This window comes from Alligator mississippiensis, chromosome 6 (genome assembly GCF_030867095.1).
Source record: "Alligator mississippiensis isolate rAllMis1 chromosome 6, rAllMis1, whole genome shotgun sequence".
Taxonomy (NCBI): Eukaryota; Metazoa; Chordata; order Crocodylia; family Alligatoridae; genus Alligator; species Alligator mississippiensis.
Genome location: NC_081829.1, coordinates 89,757,345 through 89,781,157, shown reverse-complemented (window position 1 = coordinate 89,781,157; position 23,813 = coordinate 89,757,345). Strand labels below are relative to the sequence as shown.

The 23,813-nt window shown below is 45.1% G+C and overlaps 1 protein-coding gene across 3 annotated transcripts in view; it reads right to left on the bottom strand.

Moving 5' to 3' along the window:
• HSPA12A (heat shock protein family A (Hsp70) member 12A) overlaps nt 1-23,813 on the bottom strand; it is a 103,148-nt gene that overhangs the window by 13,528 nt on the left and 65,807 nt on the right. For all 3 annotated transcript variants that reach the window (XM_019485921.2, XM_059730098.1, XM_014594633.3), the window contains one exon: nt 2,533-2,704. In XM_019485921.2, coding sequence (XP_019341466.1) covers nt 2,533-2,704 — 172 coding nt within the window. The remainder of the gene's footprint in view (nt 1-2,532; nt 2,705-23,813) is intronic.

The following is a 23,813-nucleotide window of genomic DNA, read 5'->3' as shown; positions in this document are numbered from 1 at the left end:
GGTGTATACACAGTTTTAGCTAAAGAAGTGTCTTTCAATAAATATAGGGAGAAACACAATCTCTCTACAGAGTTTATTAGCCGACTCCTCAATTTGCCTTTACTGATTTGCACTGGAAAATACAGTCTGTTGGCAAATTCTCTGCCGAGGTGAATTCCCCGATTCCACTGCTGGGAATGCAGCTGCATCCATTTTCATCAGCAGAGAATTGCTTCGCGGGGTAAATCAGTCTGCAGCAAACCCACCATGGGACCTAGTAAAAAGCTGGCGTATGCAGTTTACATACAAACATATCCCCCCACCAGGATAAGTGAGAGTTTCCCTATTTACATTCTCTGTACACAGAAACGCTGGTCTGTATGAAACATCACTGTTTGTTAACGATCGGCAAATGCTGTTTCATGCCGACCAATGTTATTATGAACCAAAAGAATTCACCAACTGCCCAACTCCTAGTAAAACATTTTGGAAGCGTCAAAGGTCTAATTACAAATTCAGTCCCAGCGCTTTAATAAGACATCTAATTTAACGCAAATCAGTTTACTCACAATAGCAAACTATTTATCTGCACTTGGAAACCTTAACATTAATCAGTAAGACCCTGATTCTGCTAACACTGTGCCTCTACTTCACTTTAAACCAAGGGTGGGGAAAATACGGCCTGCGGGCCAGATCCAGCCTGCGAGGCTATTCTATCCAGCCTGTGGGGCCCCTAAAAATTTTTAGAAAATTAATATTTCTTTTGTCTTTGGGTCCTGTCAAAAAAGACAGGAACCAGGGGCAGTAGGACCCAGGGGAAGCCTGGTGGGCTCCCACAACAGCAGGGCCTGCCCAGCCCTGCCCTCCAGCCAGAAGCTCCTTCTGGCCTGGGACCAGGTGGCTGTCCTGGTGGGGAAGCAGCCCCTTGCCTGCCCCATGGCCAGTGCTCCCTGCTGCAGCCACTCACAGCCTGCACGGGGCTGTCCTGAGCAGGCACAAGCAGGGCATCCTGCCATGTTCCCCCTGCCCTCATTTTGTTTGGAGCAGGCAGGCAGCCCCACGCGGGCTGTGAGCAGCTGCAGTGTGGGGCGCTGGCCACAGGGTGGGAGAGGGGCCGTTTTTTCCGCACTCAGCCCCAGCTTGTAATCCGGCCCCATGCTGACTCCGGGCTTGCCCGTCGGGGCTGCGCACGATGGCAGCAGCTGCAGCAACCCCTGCTTGCCGCGCCAGGCAGTGTTTGCTGCGGCTGCCTTCCCAGAGCTTGGGCACTGGGCAGCACAGGGCAGAGGCAAACAATGCCCAGCGTGGCAAGCGGGGGAGCTGCAGCTGCTCCCGCCACGGCAAAGCCCCGACTGGTGAGCTCAGAGCCGGCGTGGGGCCCAGGATGGCACTGGGGGTGGGTTACAAGCTGGTGCTGAGTGTAAGCAGCCCCATGCCCGGCACCCCACGCTGCAGCCACTCGCAGTCCACCTGGGGCTCCTGTGCCTGCTCAAAAAAGAATGAGGGCAGGGGGTGCATGGCAGGATGCCCTGCTTGTGTCCCTTGCCTCCCAGCCCTGCTGCCCCTGCCCCCAACCCCTGCTGCTCTGTGCCTCCCACCCAAAGCCCCTGCCCCCCATCCCTGCTTCCCTGTACCCCCCAGTCCTGCTGCCCCTTGCTCCCCACCCAAAGCCCCCGCCCCCCAGCCTGGGCTCTGTGGCTGTCAGCAGTTACCCAGAACCCAGGCCAGCTGCAAACATCTGCTGCCTCTCTGCCCTGGCCCCTACCTGTGCCTGCTCAGGACAGCCCCGCATGGGCTGCGAACGGCTGCAGCAGGGAGTGCTGGCCACGGGGCAGGGGAGGGGCTGCTTTTCCCTGTGCTCGCACCAGCTCGTTCCCTCCTGCAGAGCAGGGTGTCGGGGCTGCACACTGCCCTCTGCTTGTACCACGGGGCTGGGGGGGCACTGGGAGTGAGCAGGTGCATGAGGCCCACACCCATGTCCCAGGGCCAGCGCCAGCACAGCCCAGAGCAGGGCAGTAGGAGCACAGGGTCCCGGCCGGCAGTAGCTTTATGGAGCTGGTCCAGCTCCCCTCTCTCCCTGCTGGTGCAGCCCAACCCAGCTCCACAGACCCCTGCCAGCCTGCACCCCACCCTGGGCCCCACTGGCGCTGGCCCTGTGACATTGGTCCCAAGATGGTGACCAGGGGGCAGGGCTATCCATCCAGCCCTCGGCAGCTTGCTAAAACTGGGTAAGCGGCCCTCTGCCCGAAATAATTGCCTGCCCCTGCCTTAAACCTAGGGTAGTACCCCCAACCCCCAGGGTACCAATGAAGTCAACAAGGCTGAAAATTGAACTGGCACACTAACGTTTCTTCATCGGTGCTGAAACTTGTCAAATTAAAGTAAAATATATGTCAAATAATGTATTGAGCAAAATAATGGTGGCCTCACACATTACAATAACGCAACAAAGTGAAGATAGCCTACAGAATCCGGTAGGTAGACAGCCCTAATGACCACGAACAGCTGTAGGCCAAAAGGCAGCAGACCAAAACCAGTTAATAGAAGAGGTACCCTGTGTAAATCCAGCTCCAACAGTGTCACTTGGGTTGTAACCGTTGACAGGGGCTCTGCTGCTCAGGTCTATCATCTGGTGCAGGCGGAGCTTTCTGCAGTAGATGGAGGCAGCCTCAGGTTCCAGGGCAATTATCAGCTGCTCAGGGTTGTCCGGACTCGCCATTTCTGCCTGGGAGAGAATCAGTCAGAGAAATGGGGTGGGAAATACTAGAACCAAACAATTTTCACCTCTGACCAGTTTAGCCAGACTGCAAACATTTAAACAGCTTTCCAGGCACTGCAATTTTTCCAAGTTCAATGCCGCTAACAAGCTACTTATCATTTTCTAAGTATTTTGGTGTGGAAAAAATACTGTGTCCACTCAATTACCTTCTGACTTCACAAGCTTTCACTGGAGAAGACGCATGCACTTACTATGCTCAACATCTAGTTAATGGTGCATGTGATGCACTAGAGCGATCTATCCAAACCCAGAGTCATTTGCTGGCCACCTCAGCTCCTAATTAAACTAGCTGAATCTAAACATCTCAAAAAAGGTCCCAGCTTTCTGTCAAGAAAAATAGAACCACTTTTACCCTATTTTCCCTACAGGGATAGGATGCCCCCGCTTTATTTTATATCCTGGCACTGTGCAGACTGAACAGATGATGATGTGGTGATTGTATCAGCCCAGCTCATTTCGTTCATGTCTGCACTGGGGGCTCAGATGACTTGTGACTAATGGTCCTCCCTACTGCAAAAAGACAGCGAGTTCGGGACTCCACACCTCATTATTATGAGCCAATCTTTCAGCTCAGAATTGAGTTTTCTTATTCCTGTACATATAACTCTTACAGATACCCAGATTCCACATTAGTCTCAAGGTGCTCAGCACTGCCACCCTAAGTATTCAAAAAGCATGAACCAAGCCCTGTAAAATATCAGGAACTTGGCTTAAAAATAATTGAGGAATTAAAAACAAAACAAAACCCAACAAAGCATTTGCAGTTCTTTTTAGTTGCTTTCTGGGTTTCATTCTTTCACAGATCATATGTTCACATTCTCTTCTTCCATCACAAAGGCATGCTGTTTTCCACAAAACCTTAGATTGTCATTGCAATCACTTGACTCCTGGAATTAGCACTTTAGGGAAAACAAACATGTTGCCAGGGCTGGCAACTGCGTGTTGTAGTCCTGTTTCTATTAGTTTCCTGCAAGCTCCAGTACTTCCATCCTAGATGCTGATTTTCTCTTACAAGAGACAACACTGACATTTTCCAAGTTCCTCCAGGTCCCCACCAAGTTGAGATTTTCCTTCTAAAAGTTGTTTACTGGTAAACCGAGTTTCTCGGTGCTAAATCATGTTGGTGAGCAGGAGAATGGGTTGGGCTATTTGCTTTCACTGTTCGTCTCCCAGGAAACTTTCAGATGCCTGGTTCACGCACATGCACTGCTATTGCTTCAGAGCCTCCTGAAAAAGGCCAGCCATTACCTAAGATGTGAGCCTTACAATACACACAGACAAACAAAAAGTGACTCAGTCGGACAAACTATGGACGTGAAATGGATCCCAACGTGCAAGCAACCTCATTCAGCACGTTCGAAGCGTACTTTCTCCCGAATTGGTCGTCTTATTCCCTCTGACTTGTAAAAAGGATAAATGAATTAACTTCCAATGTAAGCATCACCTTCCTCACCCTCACTGGGAATCATGGAGAAGAATAATGGGATGGTAAGTAAATTCATAGTCTAGGGAATGGACTGTTCCTTGTTTGAAAAGCATGCTAACCATACGTGTTTGGGGACCACGCTCAGGTCACTCTGGATCATGTGAGGATGACTTTATTCATGCTGAGTTGCATGTCACTCTACAAATAGTCCCACTGAATTCAAAAGGACTATTTTAATGTTCAACCTCAAGGACAGGCCCGAATCTGAGCAGGTATACTAAAAATATATTCAAAGTACGTTATTTTGGTTGCAGTCAAACGCCTATGTGGTTAGGACACGAGAGAGTCACAGTTCTTCATGCAGCCTCAGTGTTGTTTTTTTGCACATCCAACCTATCCATGAAATGAGGCAAAGACCTGAGAATAGAAGCACGTGATAATGGTGGTGTTGGTGTTGAAGTGATGTTGCCGCCATGATGGTCCAGAAAATATGCAAGAGGCAAGAATGCTTGTGGGCAGTATCTTTTATTAGGCCAACTGCATGCTTGGGGTAGATACGATAATGTCATTACAAGCTGTACCGTAATGCATATGCAGATAGTTAGAATTAGGTTTACATGGACAACTGTCACTTGAGCACTTTTTAAGTTAAAGTGTTTGAATTTACAATCAAAATAATATTGTTCCATGCAGTTCTTATGTGTGCAATCTCAAGGTTTATTTTTGGGAGAAAAGGGGGCAACAATTCTATTATGTACAACTGTAATAACCTCCCATTAATGGTTCAGATTTAGCAAGCATTTATTTCTGGATTCGATCCCAGTACACCTATGTTCTCATCATTTCCAGAGAACTCTCTAGTCCTTTAAAGAGTATTATCAACACTGCACTTTAGAGAACGACACTTTTCCACCTGAGCCAGCATCCCACATTATGAGATGCAACGGAAATACTGGTTCACGTTTTAGTTCTTAAACATGCAATAAGATATAAGACTTTAGAGACAGGACTACAGAGAAAACTTCTGTGTAATTTGAGCTTTGAAAAAGAACCGTACATAAAGCTAAGAACCAGCTCTGTGTGAACGACCTTTTAACCAAAAGCCATCTTAATTAGTACCATCAGTACTTAATGTACTTCACTTCTGGATTTCACAAAGCCCTGTAGAATACTATCATTCACATCACTGTTAGGCTTTGTGTACTATGCAGCAGTCTACTCCAAATGAATGCTGTATCAGAAAATGCACCATCAATTGCCCTGCACAAAACAGTTCCTACTACAATATAACTTCACAAATCCGGCCTTCTCAGGACCGAGCACCTGCCAGAAATTTGAAAATTCTGGATTTTTGAAACTGGAGTGGCGGCTGGTCATGGGGAAGGAGTGGGGAGGGTGTAGTGGCGACTGCACGCGGAGCAACAACACGGGGTGGTGGATGGTGGTGGCAGCTGCCACGTGTAAGCTTTCCCCTTCACTTCTCCAGGACTGGCCACCACCACTCCCCAAAGTAGCGTATTTTTAAAAAGTGCTGGATTTTTGGGAATTCAAGATTTTTGATATCCGGATTTATGAGGTTATACTGTACAAGCTAAACTACTGCAGGCCAAAACGATGCTTCTTTTGTCAGATTAGATATCTTTCTTCAGGCAGATAACCAATGGCCATAGCACTGTAATCCAACATGCAGAAGAACATGGCTTATTCATGACATGCACCAGTTTCTCTGAACTGCAAAGCTGATTAGAAGAGTTGGCATGGATGGTTCAATGGGAATGGAAAAAAAAAAAAAGGCCAAAAAATTGTGCTCCATCTGTTGAATTTGCTACCCTGATTTATTAATAGAATTAGCTTCCAAATGGAGTCAGTTTGTTGTCATTTATATTTATTTCCCCCTTTCTGCCCCGTAGATACATGGATGAGCAAAGTTGCCTGGGTATGCTGTCAGCTCCCCACACACCCACCAAAAAGGGGCAAATAGTCAGTGCTCAAATACAAAAGAAGAAAACTACCACAGAGGTGAGAGCTGACAGCCTCAGTCTTGGGTAGATCTCCCAAGAACTCTTCCCACCCAATAGGAAAGCATGTAGATAAACCCAAACTCACAATCCAAAGGTTGCAAGTGTCATGTCTTGAGGCAGCTTGCACAAAAGATAGTCTAGTGCACAAAGAACTGGGACTTCAGTTCTAAGAGCGTTTCATTCTGGGTTGTCAGACTGTGAAAACGGGACAAGTCACGTAGGGCTTGTCTACACCATCACTGTGATACCCTGCTCACTTGCTCCCACTCCACATGTGCATCAAATCCAAGAAATGAGGCAACAGCATCCTTAGAGCTCCACTTTGTATTGGGCAAAGTGATTGATACATAGCTCAGGGCTGCTTGTGGGTTTTGGGATTTGGCACATTGCGCTGGAGTAGATGAAGCACAGATGTGGTATTAGAAACTGTAAAGGGTTTGTCTATGTGTAGAAATAAGGTAATTTTCCCTACATCCGGAACATCCAGAGAATAAACTCAATTCACAGTCGTGTGGCACTAGTATCCAAGTGCTTCATGATTCAAAACCTGGCTGAGGCCTTCAGGCATTATCACTATATAAATGTTAGATAAGAACTAGTGAGAAGTCAATGCGCTGTCATTTAATACCCTCCGAGATCTGGTGATCTTCAACAGTATTAAGACATGTGCTTAGGGAGCGTTAAGGAGGCTATGTTACCTCATTTCTTGAATTTATTTAATAAATGACCAAACAGCTACTTTCCTAGGTGGAATTAATGATGGGCATATTGCTTCTAAAGACTTCTTGGACCCATTTGTAAACGGGCCTCTAAAATGAGATGGCTGTAGATTTATTTTCTCTGCTGTAGTAGTAGGAGGGGCACAAATCCAAAGCAAACCTCCAAAAATTAGATTCTATGCCTGGAAAACTATAAGACATTTATAAACATTTCCATATATAGAATTCATAATAGAATATTATGGGGGGGGGCACATCTTATAATCAGGGATGTCTTTATCTGAGTAAATATAGTATTGCATCAGTGATTGCAAGCTCCTATATACTGAGTGCATCCTACACATGCGCTTTACTGCAGAGTAGACTAATTAGCTCTACAGCAAAGCATCACATCTACAGCTCTACAGCAAAGCATCACAGTCTACATGTGCACCAGTCTTAGGGAGCAGTAAACTAATCAACTCTGCTGTAAGATTGTACTGCAGGGACAGTACTACCTTATGACAGATTCATCAAGTGCGATTAGATGCATGTGTAGATGGCGATTGCCAGGCACAAAGTGCGCCTGGTGAGCCCAGCCAGCTGGGGTCCAGACTCCTGGCTCCTGCCAGCCCCTCCACCACCTGATGCCACCACTTGGGAGCCCAGGGCTGACACTTCTTGCCTCCTGCCAGCCCAGAGCTACTCTGCCCTGGCTCAAATTCCTGCTGTCCTGGGTGCACGCATAGATGCTGCAGCCAGGGGCAGCTGGCTCTGGCTCAAGCTACTCTGTAGTGCTGTCAACACACTTAGTAAGAGAATACTCCTAGCCCTAAAGAAATTGTTTTAAATAGGCAGGGCAGACAAAGGATGGGGAAAAGAAGCATTATTATTCCTACCTGACATCAGGAACAGACACATAAGTTAGCTAAGGTCACAAAGGAAGTCTGACAGAGCTAGGATTTCTAATTCCAGCACTCTCGAGTACCAATTCAATTCCTAACCATAGCTTCAACCTTCCCCTTGCAACTAATGAGGCAGCAATTTCATTTGTGCGTGTAAGAACCCATTCATATGTGCAAAACTTGCAGGGACAGTTACAGAGGAAAGTTCTGAACACTGATCCCCTATAACCAACATCTGCAAAAAGGTGATGTGGGCTTGTTAAGGAACTGAGCTCTACAGGTTGGTATAATTTAGCCAACTGTTATCTCAAATAAATAGCAGCTGTGAATAAATGGCAAATGCTGTGTTTGCCAGAATATTTACTGTAACTATTAACAACAAGAAAGCTGTGATTGCAAGAAATGCACAGCACAACATCTGTAGGATATGTTCTGGATAAAAGAACTGAGAAAGCAACAACAGCAGCTGGAAATTAAGTGTCTTGTGAAAGTTACACAGTTCAAGCTAATCAGTTCATTGTGTTAACAGTTTTGTGATATGGCCATCCACTTACCAATGAGCTTCTCTTTAATCCTCCTTCTTGTTTGCTAGCAAGCACTTTCTCCAGTCCCCAGGCATCCAATCAGGATGTCATAAATAAATGACACCGATCTAATTAGACAGCTAAGCTTGCCAGCAAAGAAGATGAACAGCAAGGGAAAAGACTCATAGAATTAGCACACAGAAGCTTGGTAAAGGGGTAAAAAAAAAAAATGGAAGCTAAACATCAGATGTTATTTTGCTTGATCTTTAGTTGGAATAGTTAAGAAAACTTAAACAGAATTGTTCAGACTTCACTACACCCTCATACATAGTTGTGCTAAGCCATTAGTCCTCATGATAATGCAAGTAACACAATACAATAAGTAACACAGGCATTAACAGAATGCAATGAGGTCAGATAGCCTTCGCCATTCAGTCCACTTCTCTGCTCAAGACCACATTCTCAAACCTGTTCAGCACTTGCAACAGAAGCTGGATTTCCAAAGAGTCCAAATCCCATTTCGGGAGCATTTTCAAACAAGTACGACGGGGACCTGCTGGGGGCCAAGATCCTTTGAAAATCCAGCCACGTCATTTATGCGCCTGAATGGGAACTGAGAGGTGATGGATGCTTTGGCAACATGGCCCTTAGTACTTCCTTCATGGTGCTGAGCTCCTAAACCTCACTGAGGTGAAAAGAAGTTGATAGTATTAAGCACCTTATAGGATCCAGGGCTCATTTCAAGTCAGTTTTTAAATATGTTCCTGGCTGCATCTTCAATTGCTGCCTTTATACAAGTCCGTACCAGAGTTGCCAGATGTCTGTAAATTTATGGACAGTCTCAAAAAAAAGAAACAGGCTAAAAAGGGCCGTTCATAAAGTCCATTAAAAAAAAGAAGTGGAGCCATCTGTAAACAACTAAGAAACCATGAGCTTATTTGATGATCCATCATAGCTATTGGAACGAGGCTAGAATCAAGTGTCGACAGACAACTCGAGCAAAGTAGTGATGCCTGGTGTCTAATTAGGAGTGCAACTCAGCACTTTGCAGGGATTTGTCTGTCAAGGATTTCTGGCCCATGGGAACCTTTGTAGCCCCTTCCTTGCTTCCACCCCAGCCATGTGCTGCTGCCATATGGCCTGGCTGTCATCTGCCTGTAACAGCTGTTCAGAATTCATCATAAAAGTATGCAGAGCTGCACAGGTAGGACCTGGAGGGTAGGCAGTGCAGCTGCAGGGCTGAGAAGGGAGGAAAGGCAGTAGGTTGGCCTCAATGCCAGGACAGGGGCAGCACACTGTAGGGTGCAGTCAGGGGTGTCAGGGTGTGGGGGTGAGGAGGGGATCCCTGGAGTGGAGGCAGCACAGTGTAAAACCATTGCTGCTGCCAACCCAAGATTTTTTTATTTTTACAAAATCTTTTTACTATGGTTGGAGATAAACCTCTAAATGTGAACTGAGCCCTTCTAACTGTTATCCAAGGCCTAGGTTACATTCATATTATGTAAAACATATATTAGTAAAACGTGTCAGTTAAAATTTTGGTTTTCTATAAAAAGTTTGAAGATTGTCAGTCAAAAGAAAAAAAAAATGTCTTGGGATGGCAAACCTGGTCCATACCACAAATTACTTGCCCTCAATGATAAGCTTTCCTGTGTTCCTCAAAACAGCATCTGAACACTCAAATAAGCAAATAATAAAGTAAACTCTGCATATTTGTGAAGAATCAAACCTCTGTCCACAACTGAAATATCTAGAAGTCAACAAGAAAAACTTTAACAGGAGGGAAAAGTTTCTCTAAAGAATGTCCTGAAATCTGTAAGGCTGAGCGCCAGGATCTCTGGCTTCTGAATTTAAGGGCCCTTCCCTGACTACTCCATACCCTGCTGGTCCCACAGGCCCGGGCGAGACTAAGCAGATTCATTGCTAGGTTCGGGTAGATGGCATAAATCCCTCATGCTCCAGGAACACTGAATGCACTCAAGATAGTGAAATCCGTGAAGGGGAAGGACCATGCTGTGTTTGCTGGCTTTTCCATGAGCAGATAAATTACAAATCCATTTCTGGAAGATGGAACTTGTACAAAAGTGTCAAGAACTGACTGCAGTCACTCCCACTCTTTGGCATCTACGCAAAGAACTGTGGCTTGATTTTTCTTGTATACTGCCTTTGAGCTATGCAGACCAGATGCTCTGTATTATCAGATGAATTGCCACTGATAATGAATCCCATTTGGTTCAGATGATATGGCTTCAAATGCTAGCATTCTCTCTCCAGTCTCAATCAAAAGGTTTCTCATCATTCACTAATGGTATTTCAACACAGCTATTATTCTAAGGGTGCAGACGCACTATACACTAACACTGGTGTAATTTATATTGGTTTCATACATTGGTACAAGTTAGGCTGGAGTCCAGAGCAGACAATCAATAGGTGCTATTTCAGTACCCTGCCACTAAGCTCCAAACGCACTCTCCCAGTCCTCTAAATCACTATTTTTTCTCTGTATTTAAATCAGCCTTAACCACTTCATATGGGTAATTTTTCCTCGTCACCAACTAGCATTCCCTATCTTCCTTTTCCTAAACAATTGTTCCGAGTCTTGTCTCAACCTTTTCTTGGCATCCTGGGGAGGAAATGCTTCTTACTATGTTCACAAAGCCCTGTCATGGTATATTTACAGTTTAATAGTACAAGGAAAGACTACAGAACCAGGGATGAAGTGCTGGCTGCTCAGTAACCTAAAAAGTGAACTTAGAACTTCTGCCTTTTTACTTCCTGCCATGCCACTAACTCATAGCGCCGCATAAAGGGAGGCCACCTCTCTGTACCCTACCATGTCCTTTTTGTAACAGCATAGTAACAATCAAGCAATATCTTCACTGCAGAATTAATATGAGCCATCAGCTTTTGAGTTAACTCCTCTTAAATAAGCCTGAACCAAGTTAGAGCAGACACACAGAAGCTGTGCTAACAGCTGAGGAGTTGTGCTAACTCAGGCTGTAGCTTATATCCTCAAGGGTCAAACAGCTTGAGTTAAGAGCACACACTGCCCTTAAAATAAGTGTTTTTGTGTGCTGATGGGACCCAACTTGTGGGCAACATTTGAAATGTAACTCCAGCTAATTGTAGTGAAGAAATCCCTTGGGCACCCAGCTCATGAACCTGTCTTCGTGTCTAACTCATTTCTAACACTTTTGAAAGGGTAGGATGCAAGATGTTATTGAAGTGTTAACTCTTATTGTTGTTGTTTGTTTCCAAAGGAATCACGAGAGTACTGAAGGTCCTTTCTACAACTCTTACACTGAACAGTACTTATCCCAATAATCCCTACTACTGTTACTACTTGTTGTGAATAAGGGTTGTGGAATAGGCCCTGAGTCAGTACAGATGGTATCGCAGGTCAAAGAAAAGGACTACAAACTATTATATACAAGGCCAATAAGAACACTGTCATTACGCAGAGTCTTTCACACCCTGCCAAATGCATATGCAGCCCTTAATCTCTTCCCTTTCTGACTTCGTTGTCAAGTGCCTGTCTCCCCCTATCAGAGAGAAGTAGATCATCTATAACAGTGTGACAACAGCATGAGATTAGCTGTCAATAGCCTGGAGTTATTAAAGAGCTACAGGACTATTTACAGAGTTCAATTGTCTTTTCAGTTAGAATTTCCACTCAAAGCTTTCAATTTAAGGAACAATATTCCTTGAGTTGCTTTTTTATTTAATCTGAAAGGGTAAAAAAAAAAAAAAAGTATAGGAAATCTTGGGAAGCATGAGAGATGTGAGAAATCTAGAAAACCTTTTGCAGCAAAAGCCACCAGTCTCGAGTAAGATGCAATTTAACATAGGGAAAAAAACAATCAGTTCAGTGCAACATGAGTGCAAGCATGGGTGTTTTGGTACTTACATTAAATATACTATCAACCTGAATATTGCACAGGTGTCTCACCACAGGCTAAGTTTAGAAACAGAAACAATCTTCAGGCAAAATTTCTACCTAAATGTGAAGATGCACTGGAGAAAAAAAGTCCCATACCTATTAAATTCATCTTCCTGCTTTTGTTCGGAAAGAAAGATGGATTTTATGGCTAAAACATGGGACTCCAGGTAGGGGACCATAGATCTAGTCCATAAGCTTGAGCCTTTTAGTTTTTGCTATAAACCCCCTCCGTAACATCTGGGCAAGCCACACACAGGCTTAAAATTTGCAAAAAACTGCTCAAGGAGCTGCTTCAAGTTCTGAGTATACAACTTGAGACGCACGGAGATTGATTTAGAGAGATGGGCTAGGGACAGGCATTATACATAAACTGGCTTAAGTGATCAGCAACTGGCTTAAACCTGTAACAGAACAGATGTTCAGTTCACATACACCAGTTTGAAAATGGCCAAAACCGGTTTGAGATAAGCCTGGTTGAATGTAGTATCAGACTTAGCTGATTTTGGTCAAACTGGTTTATGCAATGTCTGTCCCAGACCCCTTCCTGGTTTAAGTTAAACCAGAGTCCCCCAGTATCCCAGCATGCTCTCTGGGCGCAGCTCTGATCTCTGCTCCAGAGAGCAGGGCTGACCCTGCCCCTCTGCTCTCTAGCTGGGGGTGGAAGCATGGCCAGAAGCCAACGGGCATGGTCGCCTAAGGCAAGGGAGTAGGGAAGGGGTTTATTCCCCCTCTCCCACTGGGGCACCACAGCTGAGGTCTGCCTGGCCGGGGTGTAACAGCCTGTCAGACATTCGCCCCCCTCCCCACTCCAGCAGCAGGGACAGGGGCATCAACATGAAACCTGCCTCTCCTGTAGCTGCAGGGCTAGAGATGTGGGGCTGAGCTGGGTCAGCCCATGGGGGCCAGCCCCTTGTCTTGGGCTGGGAAGCACAGGCAGAGACTGGCTGAGCAGTGGGCTGCCTGGGCCAGCTCGGAGGCACTGGCGGGCCCAGAGCCTGGCAACCGCCTGCCACTGGGGCTCCCAACCCCAGCCCTGCCCCTGTCCTATGCGGCACCTGCTAGCTGCAGCCACACCACAGGCTGCGCACTGGCCGAGGCCAGCGGGGCTCTTCTACCTCCTCTGCCGGCAGCTGCCACTGTCACCACCGTGTGGCTCTGGGTGCGTGGCTGGAAGCTTCAGCCCAGCCGCTTTTGCCCCATGCATGCATGGAGCTCTGGCTCCAGCTTCCTTCCTCCATCCGCCTGGTGCGATGAGCAGCCCCTGAGCAGGAAGCAGGTGGAAAGCAGCTGGAGCTGAAGCCAGAGCTCTGTGCTCCGAGCAGTAGCTGCCAGGCTAAACCTACTCCCTCCCTCGCTGCTCAGAGCGGCCCGGCAAGGGCAGGAGGGGAAGGGGGAGTAGCTGCCGGAGGCAAGGGGAGGCTGGCTGCTGTCTGGGCTGAGCACGGCTGTTCTCTTCCCCTCACCTCCAGCTCAGGCTCTTGCCCTGCTACACAGCACCACGCGGGGTGGAGGGAGCTTCAGCCCTGTGGCTTCTGCCCAGTGCCTGGAGATCTGCCCACTCCATGCAGTGAGCAGCCTGGGGGAGCAGGGGTTGAAGAGCAGCCAGAGCTGGAGCCAGACCTCTGTGTGCTGGGCCGAGCTTCCACCCACACCTAGGACACCACTGAGAGGGGCTGCAGCCCCCGTCAGGGTCGCTCCCCCCTTGCTGCTCCAGTGGCAGGGTGGGGGCATGGCCAGACATTGGCCAGCAGGGCCCCTTAGGTGAGTGGGAAGGGAAGGCATTTATCCGGCCGCTCGCCCCATGCAGGGAGCAATTGGCAATGGCCCGGGTGGGCAGACCCTGGCTGCACTCCCCTGGGTTGGGGTGGGGCATAACCCCCCTTCCTGCCCCCATGCTGGCCGACACAACCACCACTCCTACAGCGAGGGGGGAGCACCCAGAGGACATTGCTCAGGTCCTTGCCAGTGGGACAGGGAGGAGGGAATTGAACCCCTCCCTGGCCAGTTTACTCAAAGCTAGTGCCTGGGCTGGCTATGCCCCCCCCAAACAGCTTCCCTGCAGCAGAAGGTGTTTTAGTGTCCTCCTGGCTCCTGGCCTGAGTCACTGCAGGTGCCTGCATTTCCTGAATGTCTATCCACTTGCTAATTGGTTCAACCTAGGCAGGTTAGACTAACCTGCAAAGATTGAATCAATTCAGGCTCTGGCTTTTTGAATGTCTGTCCCTAGACATGATGACAACTAAAATGACTCAGTATTATATATAATCTTTGGGGGGGGGGGGGGAAATCAAGCAGATCTCAGATTACATATCTATTATATTCATGCCTGCTTATACTACTCAACTGTTTACTTTGGATCAAAGTGGGATCTGTTATTTTACTTCTGTCTAATAAATCTGTTTTTGGTGCAGAAAGTACAACCGATAATTGAGGCTATTCATAAGCAGTGTTACTACTCTGCTCAGAAAAATAAGATGTTACACCTTCATCCCATGCATACAATTAGTGACACCTAGAATTTTAATGAATGGTGGCATATGCTTGCAGCTTCTTTTTAAATAATGAAATATGTGGGTCTGAAAAACATGGCTGGAGTTAGGAATACTAAATTCTGTGGTCACTGATTAGATGAACCAGTTCGTCACAGATGGTTAGGTTGTCTCACTGAAACAAATCTCTTTGTTACGTATGACTGGGTTGTCTCTTCATTCGCTTCAGGTTACTATTACACATCTAAGAGTGCCTGTTGTCTAGCACTGTGCCTGCATTAGGTGACACTGCTCATATAACTACTGAAGCCAAGAACAGAAATAGAAGGAGACTGCACCAGGAACTAATATTCTTTCCTATGAGGAGGAGGCAGGGGAAAAGGTAAAGATGCCAGAAACAGTGGTTGAGTTATGAACAGTAGTACCTAATCATGGGCAGAGCAGCGTTAAAGCTATTTTCTTGCTATATGTGGAGTCAGGTATGCCTTTTATCTGCAGTTATTTCTTACAAAGCAACTGTGGAGAAATGGTAAGGGATTTCCCTTTGCTATCTTCAGGTCAGCTACAATCTGTCTGGGTCATCCTAACAAATGGACGCAGGGGAATCCCTGTGTCTTGGCAAAACTGTGATGACCATTTGCTAGCTTTAACGAGGTATTTCCACCAACTTAGTGAGCCTGAGTATGATTAGACAGCTTACACCCTAATATTTTATAGAAATTCAATTGGCAGCAATATTAGGAAAAGGATACTCCACATTATGCTTAAAAACCTAACAGGATAGATATAGCGATAGCCAACTTCTGTGATTTTTATTACAGGCCTCATAGTATTTGCTATTTTTTGTTAAAGTCTCAGCTTGCATGCCATTGGAAGCTTAAATCTGACATACTGGCATGTAAGAATAAAGCATTCCAGCCCCTTTGGTAGCAACAGAAAAGCTTGAAAATGTTATCTCCAAGTCCCAAAGAGCAGAAGGCAAGTTAAAAAAAAAGGACCCCCTAGACTTATTATTTTTAAAATACTCCAAGTTTTAAGCCAATGCCTTGATTTTGAATGCCCCACTCCTGATTTATGAATATTTAGATTTTCAATATGGACCTTTGCAAACATTTGTGTTTGCAATACATAAGACACACATTATGCTAACTGACTGTAACTGGAAAGACTGTAGTGGGCCCACAGGCAGGGGTATGTGGTAGAGCAAAGAAAGACATTATAGGACCAGTATAATCACCCATCATGCACTCCGGAATAGCTTCCTTGTTCTGTTCCAGGACACACAGTGCTCCCAAAGGGGAACAAGCAAGCGTAAGACTGAAGAAACAGCATCACAATCTTTCTCTCTAACCATGTTAATGACTAAATGCCACATTTAGCACATCATCTTTGCTCCTTTGAATGCCACATAAATTCTAAAACCAGAATAAGATTTTTTGTTAATAATCTAGGGCAGAAGTAACAGCAAAATGACAGATAGAAAGGATTAATCTTTAGCGTTTGTGCTGCACTCAGCATCCTGCACGAAGATTCTGCCCCTTGCAATATTTATTACCTCTTATTTCAGAGGGGCAGGAGAGCATGAAACCTGTCCATGAAACAAATATGATTTCCTTAGTCATCCCTCAGCTCCCTTTCCTTGCTCCAAGCTCTCAAGCACATTCAGATTACTCTGGTTAAGGTTAATGCATGCACTGCAGAGCAAACACCTGCCAAGGTGAAGACCCGAGCTGGCAATTCTCTGAGGAGAAAAAAGGACTGTGCTAGCGCAGATCCTGTCCCTACTACAGTAACTCTGCAGTAGCTCGCTCCCGAGTGCCTGATGCGGCAGAATACATTTATGCAGTAGATGAAGTCATAGCAGTGTTAGTGCCACTGCCACCAATTAGTGCATTTCAGAGGGCACAGAAGAGCAGGCCGTTGGCACTTGCAATGTTTATGACTAGCACTCTCATTTTTATAAGCTATTAGAGTCTCATAAATTTTTCTTATAGGTCATATTTTTACAGAAGTGCTCTTTGAACCCCAACCAAAATGCAGAGAGAGGAGTGCTTCTTGCTATTCGAGTACCTTCTCAAATAGCCTGCTCACCAGGTTTTCATTTTAACTCCTAATTTCAGCATCCTCCACAACAGGCTCCTGTGGTCCAAGATACTTTTGTAAGCAAAGCCATGTGAACCTTGCTATGAACATTTTCTGTGGGGGAAAAAAATTTTGTTTATTTTTCCCTAAGAAACGGTTTCAACTGTTCCACTGGGAAAAATTAACAGATGTATTTTGTTTTGGGAGGATGAGAGGTACAACATAATTAGGGACATTTTAAGCTAGTTGCACCAAATTAAAATATTTTGCTTGCGGTCAGTTTGACCTCATTTCTACCTGCTTGCACGGGTGCAGCAATGCATCAGGAGAACTATCGTTTTAGTCCAGAAGACAATCTCCTCCATTGGTCAGAATAGCTGGATGGACTGAATGACCCAGGAGGTATGGCACTCTCTCAGGCAGGACAGAAATTTTGATTTTCAAACAACTCTACCATTGCCTTATCAATCTTTCCATGCCAAATCAGAGATCCTTCTGCAGAACCCCATTCCTCACCGTTCTGCAACACCGCACATTAGAGTCTACTGGACTCTGGCCATCGCTAAAGAAGATGCTTCATATACAGAAATGCAATTCAAGAAGTGACATGCAGACTCATCCCTGTAAAGTCATTGTGCAAATGTATAAGCCAGGAGCAGAATCAATTCACCCGTTCTTACCAGAGTGCAGTGAAAACTCTTACGCTTTACTTGCCTGTCAAAAAAAGGTGCTGGCAACTGAATGGGCAGTTTTTGAAAAACAGGTTAATGGATCACTGCTCCATGCCTGGTGTTTCTTGTAAACCTGGTTGCAGCAATTAGTAGGGGTACATTCAGGTTTATTAGCCTACATTTTTTACTCTACGCATTTTCACTACACGATTAGTCTGGCATCCCTAATTAATCACGGCTGCAAAATGATATAATCTTCGTACAGTATCACATTACAAACATTTGGATGACTATAAAAGTAAAATTATAGACTGAGCATGTTAATCTTACTAGCCTTTGATAAACCAAGACAACCAATTCATTTACAAGATTCTGGCTTTATTAGCAAGTCCTATTTGTAAGAAATCTTTTGCTTCTCTAATCCTGCTAATATGTTTAACGCCCACTGCCTTTTCCATGTGATTTATCTCAAAACCTTGCACCAATGCATTTGGCTGCACTACAGTATAAATATTTCACAAGCTCATCACATTCTTTTCCTTTACAACAGTACAAGATTATTGAATATGAGATCCATGCTTAAAAAGGGAAAAAAAGGGTTATTGTGACCGCTCCTAAGAGGAAATGAGCCCAGTGGGACAATTTCCCTCAGCTAAAGCAGTCTACAGTTTTAGAAAATGAAGGGTGGGTTGGGGGGGGGGGGGGGTCACACGTTCAGTAGGACTGAGGGGAGGTCTATACTGCCTCTGCCAAGAAGTGCACCTTGCTCTGTATGTGCCAAACCCAGACATGAGGCAGGGAAGCTGGCATCCCCATCACTGCTCTCAACCACAACCACACACGGGAACCTCCAGAGCCCCCAGAGTGACTTCCCAGCCTCATGTCTGGGTTTGGCACATGCAGAGCAAGTGCAGGCAGCTGGGGATGCAATTCCTGGCAGCAGTCTCAGGAGTGCCGTGGAAATGGTGTGGACATACCTGTAGGCTCCAAGAGGCCAGACTTCCAAAGGCATTTTGGTGATTCAAGACACAGATCTGCGGTGCAGAATTATAGGGTTGTTAGAGACTTCGAGGTTAACCTACTGCAGGAAAGGGGGATGTGCAATTCCTAAAACACATCCCAGACAGATGCTTGTGTAGCCTTTTCTTCAAAACCTCCCATGAAGGAGTTCTCACAACTTCCCAGGGCAGCCTGCTGCATTCGTCTACTGGTCTTACCGGTAGGAAGCTCTTTCTGAGACTTCATCGAAATCTACTTAGCTCCACCTTAAACTCATTGCTTCATGTCCTGCTTTCTTTGGCAAGGAAAAACAGCTGCTCTCCCTCTTCATTATGGCACCCTTTCAAGTATTTGAAGATTACCACCGGGCCTCCTTAATTTCCTTTTCTGCAAACCAAACATACCTAATTCTCAACTTTTCAATGTGTGGTTTGGACCCCAATACTTGTATCATCACTACTGTTCACCTCTGGATTAGCTCCGGTTTCTGCACATCCTTCCTAAAATGCAGAGCCCAAAACTGCAAGAATGCTCCAGCTAAGGCCTAATGAGTGCTAAGTGGAGTGGCTGTTTCACCTCCTGTCTTACAACACCCCTGCAGCCCAAAGCTACAGCTGCTTTGTGTGCGACTGCGTCATAGTGCTGACTCCCACTTTCTTCTCAGCATAGCTCTTGCCTTCCTAGTTATGACCCATTTGTACATTTGTTTTTTCTTCCCTAGGCATGGTGTCTTACATTTGTCTTTATTGAGATCAGGCAGAGGTAAGAAGTCAATCCACATGGAAAGCTTTCTACTTTAATCCCAGCGTAACTATATTGCACTGATAGCGAGTGCATTTTTACTTCTTCTTACTGCCCTTTAACAAAATTACTGATTTTCTATTTGTGGTTCTGCTTTATGCTGCTGATGTTTTCAGTAATTACAACCTAATTCTGTTGGAATACCCTTCTTCCTGACACCTCTATTGTTTTTCACTTCCTGTCTGTCTGAGTGTCCCTTTGCTATCCACGGGAAAAGCCCACATCGTGATCCATTCTGGGAGGAGAATACAAATTTAATCGCTTTCACTTTAAAAAAAAAAATTCTGTGCCTTCCAAAATGTAGGCTTCATTTCTGGTGGAAAATGTGTGACAATAGAACAGATGTGCATGTCTGGGACGAGACAAAGAATAATGGCATACTGCACTATTTTAATCACAGAGGGTAAGTGTTGAAATCTCCCTCCAGAGAGTTGCAAAACAGCTCACTTACCAAATGGTCCCATCTATACCAGTGTGTCTCACTTAATCTGAAAACCACTGCTTTTTAAAATCCATTTATTGATACTGGAAATCCAAACATCCACCCCCACCCCCCCAATACTTGTTTCAGTGAAATCCAGATCACTCATCCCTGGGTTGTTCACCACTCACTCAGTCTGTAGTGGGTTGCTAAATCAAGGATGATCTGTGGAGAGGTTTGCTGCAGCTCTTACTACAAAGGGGTCAGCTTCTCCACTGAGCTAAGCCTCATCAGCAATCTCATACAGAGAAGCAACACCCTTTAAAATAAAACCTTTCACACAGCTGGAGCACCTCAGTGGTCCCATGCAGCCATTTGCTGCAGCTGTATAACGGGTTGCTTCACAAACCTGCATTTTTGTGCACGCTATGGATCACAACCCTTTAAGCTAACAAGGCTCTACAATCTGTATGTACAGGTGCGGCTAACAAGCCACGCAGTGCTTTATAATCTGTTAGATAAAGGTTATTATTCCTATTCAACAGATGGAAAAACTGAGGCACACCTGACCATAATGTCAGTGAAGGAGCTAAATTAAAAAAAAATAATTTCTGACCCAGTGCTCAATCATTTTAATCAGGCCTATCCCCCTGTGGATGTATATGATATTATTCACAAATGCAAACTCAGATTTTGTCTGTTGTTTGTCTCCAAAAATTACAACCGTAGACTGAGCTTTGCATATACAGTATCTAAATTGACAAAACATATCTAGAAACAATTCTTACAATATCTCTAAATAGTCAGTTAACTGATGTTTCTAAGTCTTTAAAATATATTTAATAAGGTTATGAAAACAGGCTTCCTCCTCCTCTCACTTCCCTCAGCACTGAGCATGTTCGGCAGGCTAAGCTCAACTTTCTTACTTTACATCCTTGACATTCACATACCCTTGTCACATCCCAACCCCTTCCCTAACCCTTATTTCTGTTGGCATGTCAAAGAAATTCCAGCCTGCGGATCCCACTTTGCATTTACTGAGCCTTAAAGAATTCATAGTGTAACGTGAGCTGCAAGAATGCCACTCCTAAAAAGAAACAGCCCAGCAGGATTATTAAATCTCTGTTTTCCTGAGAAATTTAGCTATTGCACCCAAAGTTTATTTGAATGAGAAGGGCACAGTAAGAGGTTACAGAAAATGCCACTCATGGCAATACGCTAGAGCAGCAAATGATTTCACACTTAACTACACGTTGCTAGAAATGTACTATAAGAGCCGTTGAATGGTTTGGATACTTTTCATCTTTTCACCGGGATACTTTTACTGTAGCATAACAACAGCTCTCTTCCTTTTCCTCCTAATATAAATAGCATAAGAGTGACAAGAGCACTGAGAAAGCTTACTTCATGTTACTCCCACACTTCAAATCTAGCCTTGCTCTCATTGAAGTTAACAGCAAACTTATTGATTTCAGGTGCAGCAACACCAAATCCCTTTAATGCACAGAAAAAAAACAACCTTGAACAGAACTTGGCTTTGTAGATAGCATTCTTATGCTCACAGTATCCTAAATATGCCTATGAGCATGGCATTGAGTATAAAAGCCATTACAGACACACACCATCCAACAAATGTTGAATGTGTTTGAGACAGGAGGCTTGGAGGCAGTGAGCTGTTCCCTCTGCGAAGGAAGTCCCACCAAGGTGTATACTCAGTGTTAGGCGCACAGCCCCTTTTGGAAGCATCCACATTTCTGCAGCCAGCAATTCAATGTAATACAGAGTCTTTGGAGTGGAAAAAATAAAACAGGAAGGTGAGAGGCCTCTGTGGACATAGCCTCAGAAAGGAAACAAGGTTAGACTTGGTGCAGAAGAGTTATTTGTACTACTGTAATGCCTGGGAGCCCTAAACATGGATCTGGACCTCACTGTGCCAGGTGCTGTACAACCACAGACAAAAAAGGACAGCTCCTTTCCCAAGTAGCTCGCAATCTATGTATAAAACAAGGAACCACCGATGAATATAGGAGGAGAGGGAAGTATAACGAAACAATGACACTATACTGGTGATAGGCAATAGTATCAACACATCCTAACAGTTGTCAAGTTGTTTGCAAACATCACAGAAAAATAGAGTTATAAAGGGTTTAGGGTTTTGAAAGAGGAAAATGAGCAAGGTTTGTGGATGTTTATAGGGAGCCTCCCCCACTCCACAGCATGGGAGAAAGCACAAAGAAACTTTTAGAAAATATGACACAGAAAAATGGTGTCATGGGCCAACAAGAAGCAGGAATCAACATATCCTCAGTGAATGAGAGGTGACAGGCAGGGTGGATATATGTTTCATTGTCAAAACCCTTCACAGCCTAGTAGCTTATGTTCGCTGTGACAGAGGTGGAGAAGCCAGTGCAGGGTGACAAGGCCAAAGTGACAGGCCAGGAAAATGGTCTTTGCGACATTGTGGATGGACACGAGTGGAGCAGGACTGCACTTGTCAAGGCCAGGAAAAAAGGCAGCTGTTGGAACTGAGATGCAAGATGCAACCGAGAGCCTGGATGGGACATTTTGCTGGGTAGATGGATGGGAAAGGATACCATAGACACATTATGAAGAAAGAACTGGCAAAATGTAGACCTAGATCAGATGCGGCTATCTAGAAAAAGTTACACGCCAAAGATAATGCCCAAGTTATGGATCTGAGTAAGACACAGGGTAGTGTTACTTTCCAAACTGGTTAAGAAGCATTGCAGTACGGAGGGCTTGGAGGTGGGAGGGAATGGAAGGAGGATTGAAAACTCCATTAAAGCTATACTGTGCATGAGCTGACACCTAAACAACCCAGGAGGAGATGTCAGAGAGCCAGGTTGAAACATCAGTTTGAACAGTACGAGACGTATTTGGAAGAGAGAGGCAGAGCTGTAATTTTTCTCTTCTTAGTTCGAATACTTCCATGGGATATTTAGCTTCTGCTTGGACCCCCACCTAAAGTGGGCCGAAGAGCCCTGTCACCACAGACTGTAAACTCTCTCTCATTACTTTATCAGACAGACTACGTAGTCTGAGCCGACGGCTGAATATCATTATACTTCACTCAAATTATTCTTACTTTTTCCACTTGCCCCCAACTCCCAGAGACAGACTTCTCCATAGTGCTCACTGAAGTGAGCCACTGTCACATCACCTTAGACTAACTATTATCATAGAATCAGAGAAAATTAGGGTGGGAAAGGATCTCAGGAGGTCATCTACTCCTGCTCAAAGCAGGACCATCCCCAACTCGATCATCCCAGTCAAGCCTTTGTCTAGCCTGGTCTTAAAAACCTCCAAGGATGGAGATGCCGCCATCTCTGGGTAACTGTTCCAGTGCTTTACTGCCCTCCTAGTGAGAAACTTTTTCATAACATCCAGCCCACACTTCCCTTGCTGCAACTTCAGACTATTGCTCTGACTGATCTGTGGTCCCCCTTTCCCAGCTTCTAATTCAACCCCAGTACTACCCTTGCAGAAGCATACCCACGTTTTAAAAATGTTTGCACATTCTGAAAGTTAGTAAAAAAGGCTCAATTTTTTTAATCCATTTGCGCATATCCGTTTGCTTACTAGGGTGGATATGGGACCTAGAATGCACATGATCACATGGCAATTGCAAGCCAGAAAAATCACTTTTTCTTCTTTTATTACTCCCTCCCCAATATTTTAAAAAATCAAATGCATCTTGCAAGTAAGCATTCAATTACTTATGCATTTCCTTTCATTTTCCACCAGCTGAATACACATCCTCATTTAAAAGCCTTAGCAGTCCTCCCGTTTTATCAAGTTTCCTGATAAACACAGCCACAGACAATACCACAGACACGGACACTATCCAACAACGTTCAATTGTGCCACACACAGGAGATGTCAAGAGAGCGATCTTACACTGTGCTATCCCTTACGCAGCTTCCATTTGACGAGCACGCATGCACACAGACGGCAGGCAGACAACACCACACCAAGATAACGAATGGGTCTCTAGTATTTCAGATTTACCTACAACCGTGTCCTTCCATCAGAACTTTAAGTGTGTTTTGCTTCTGGC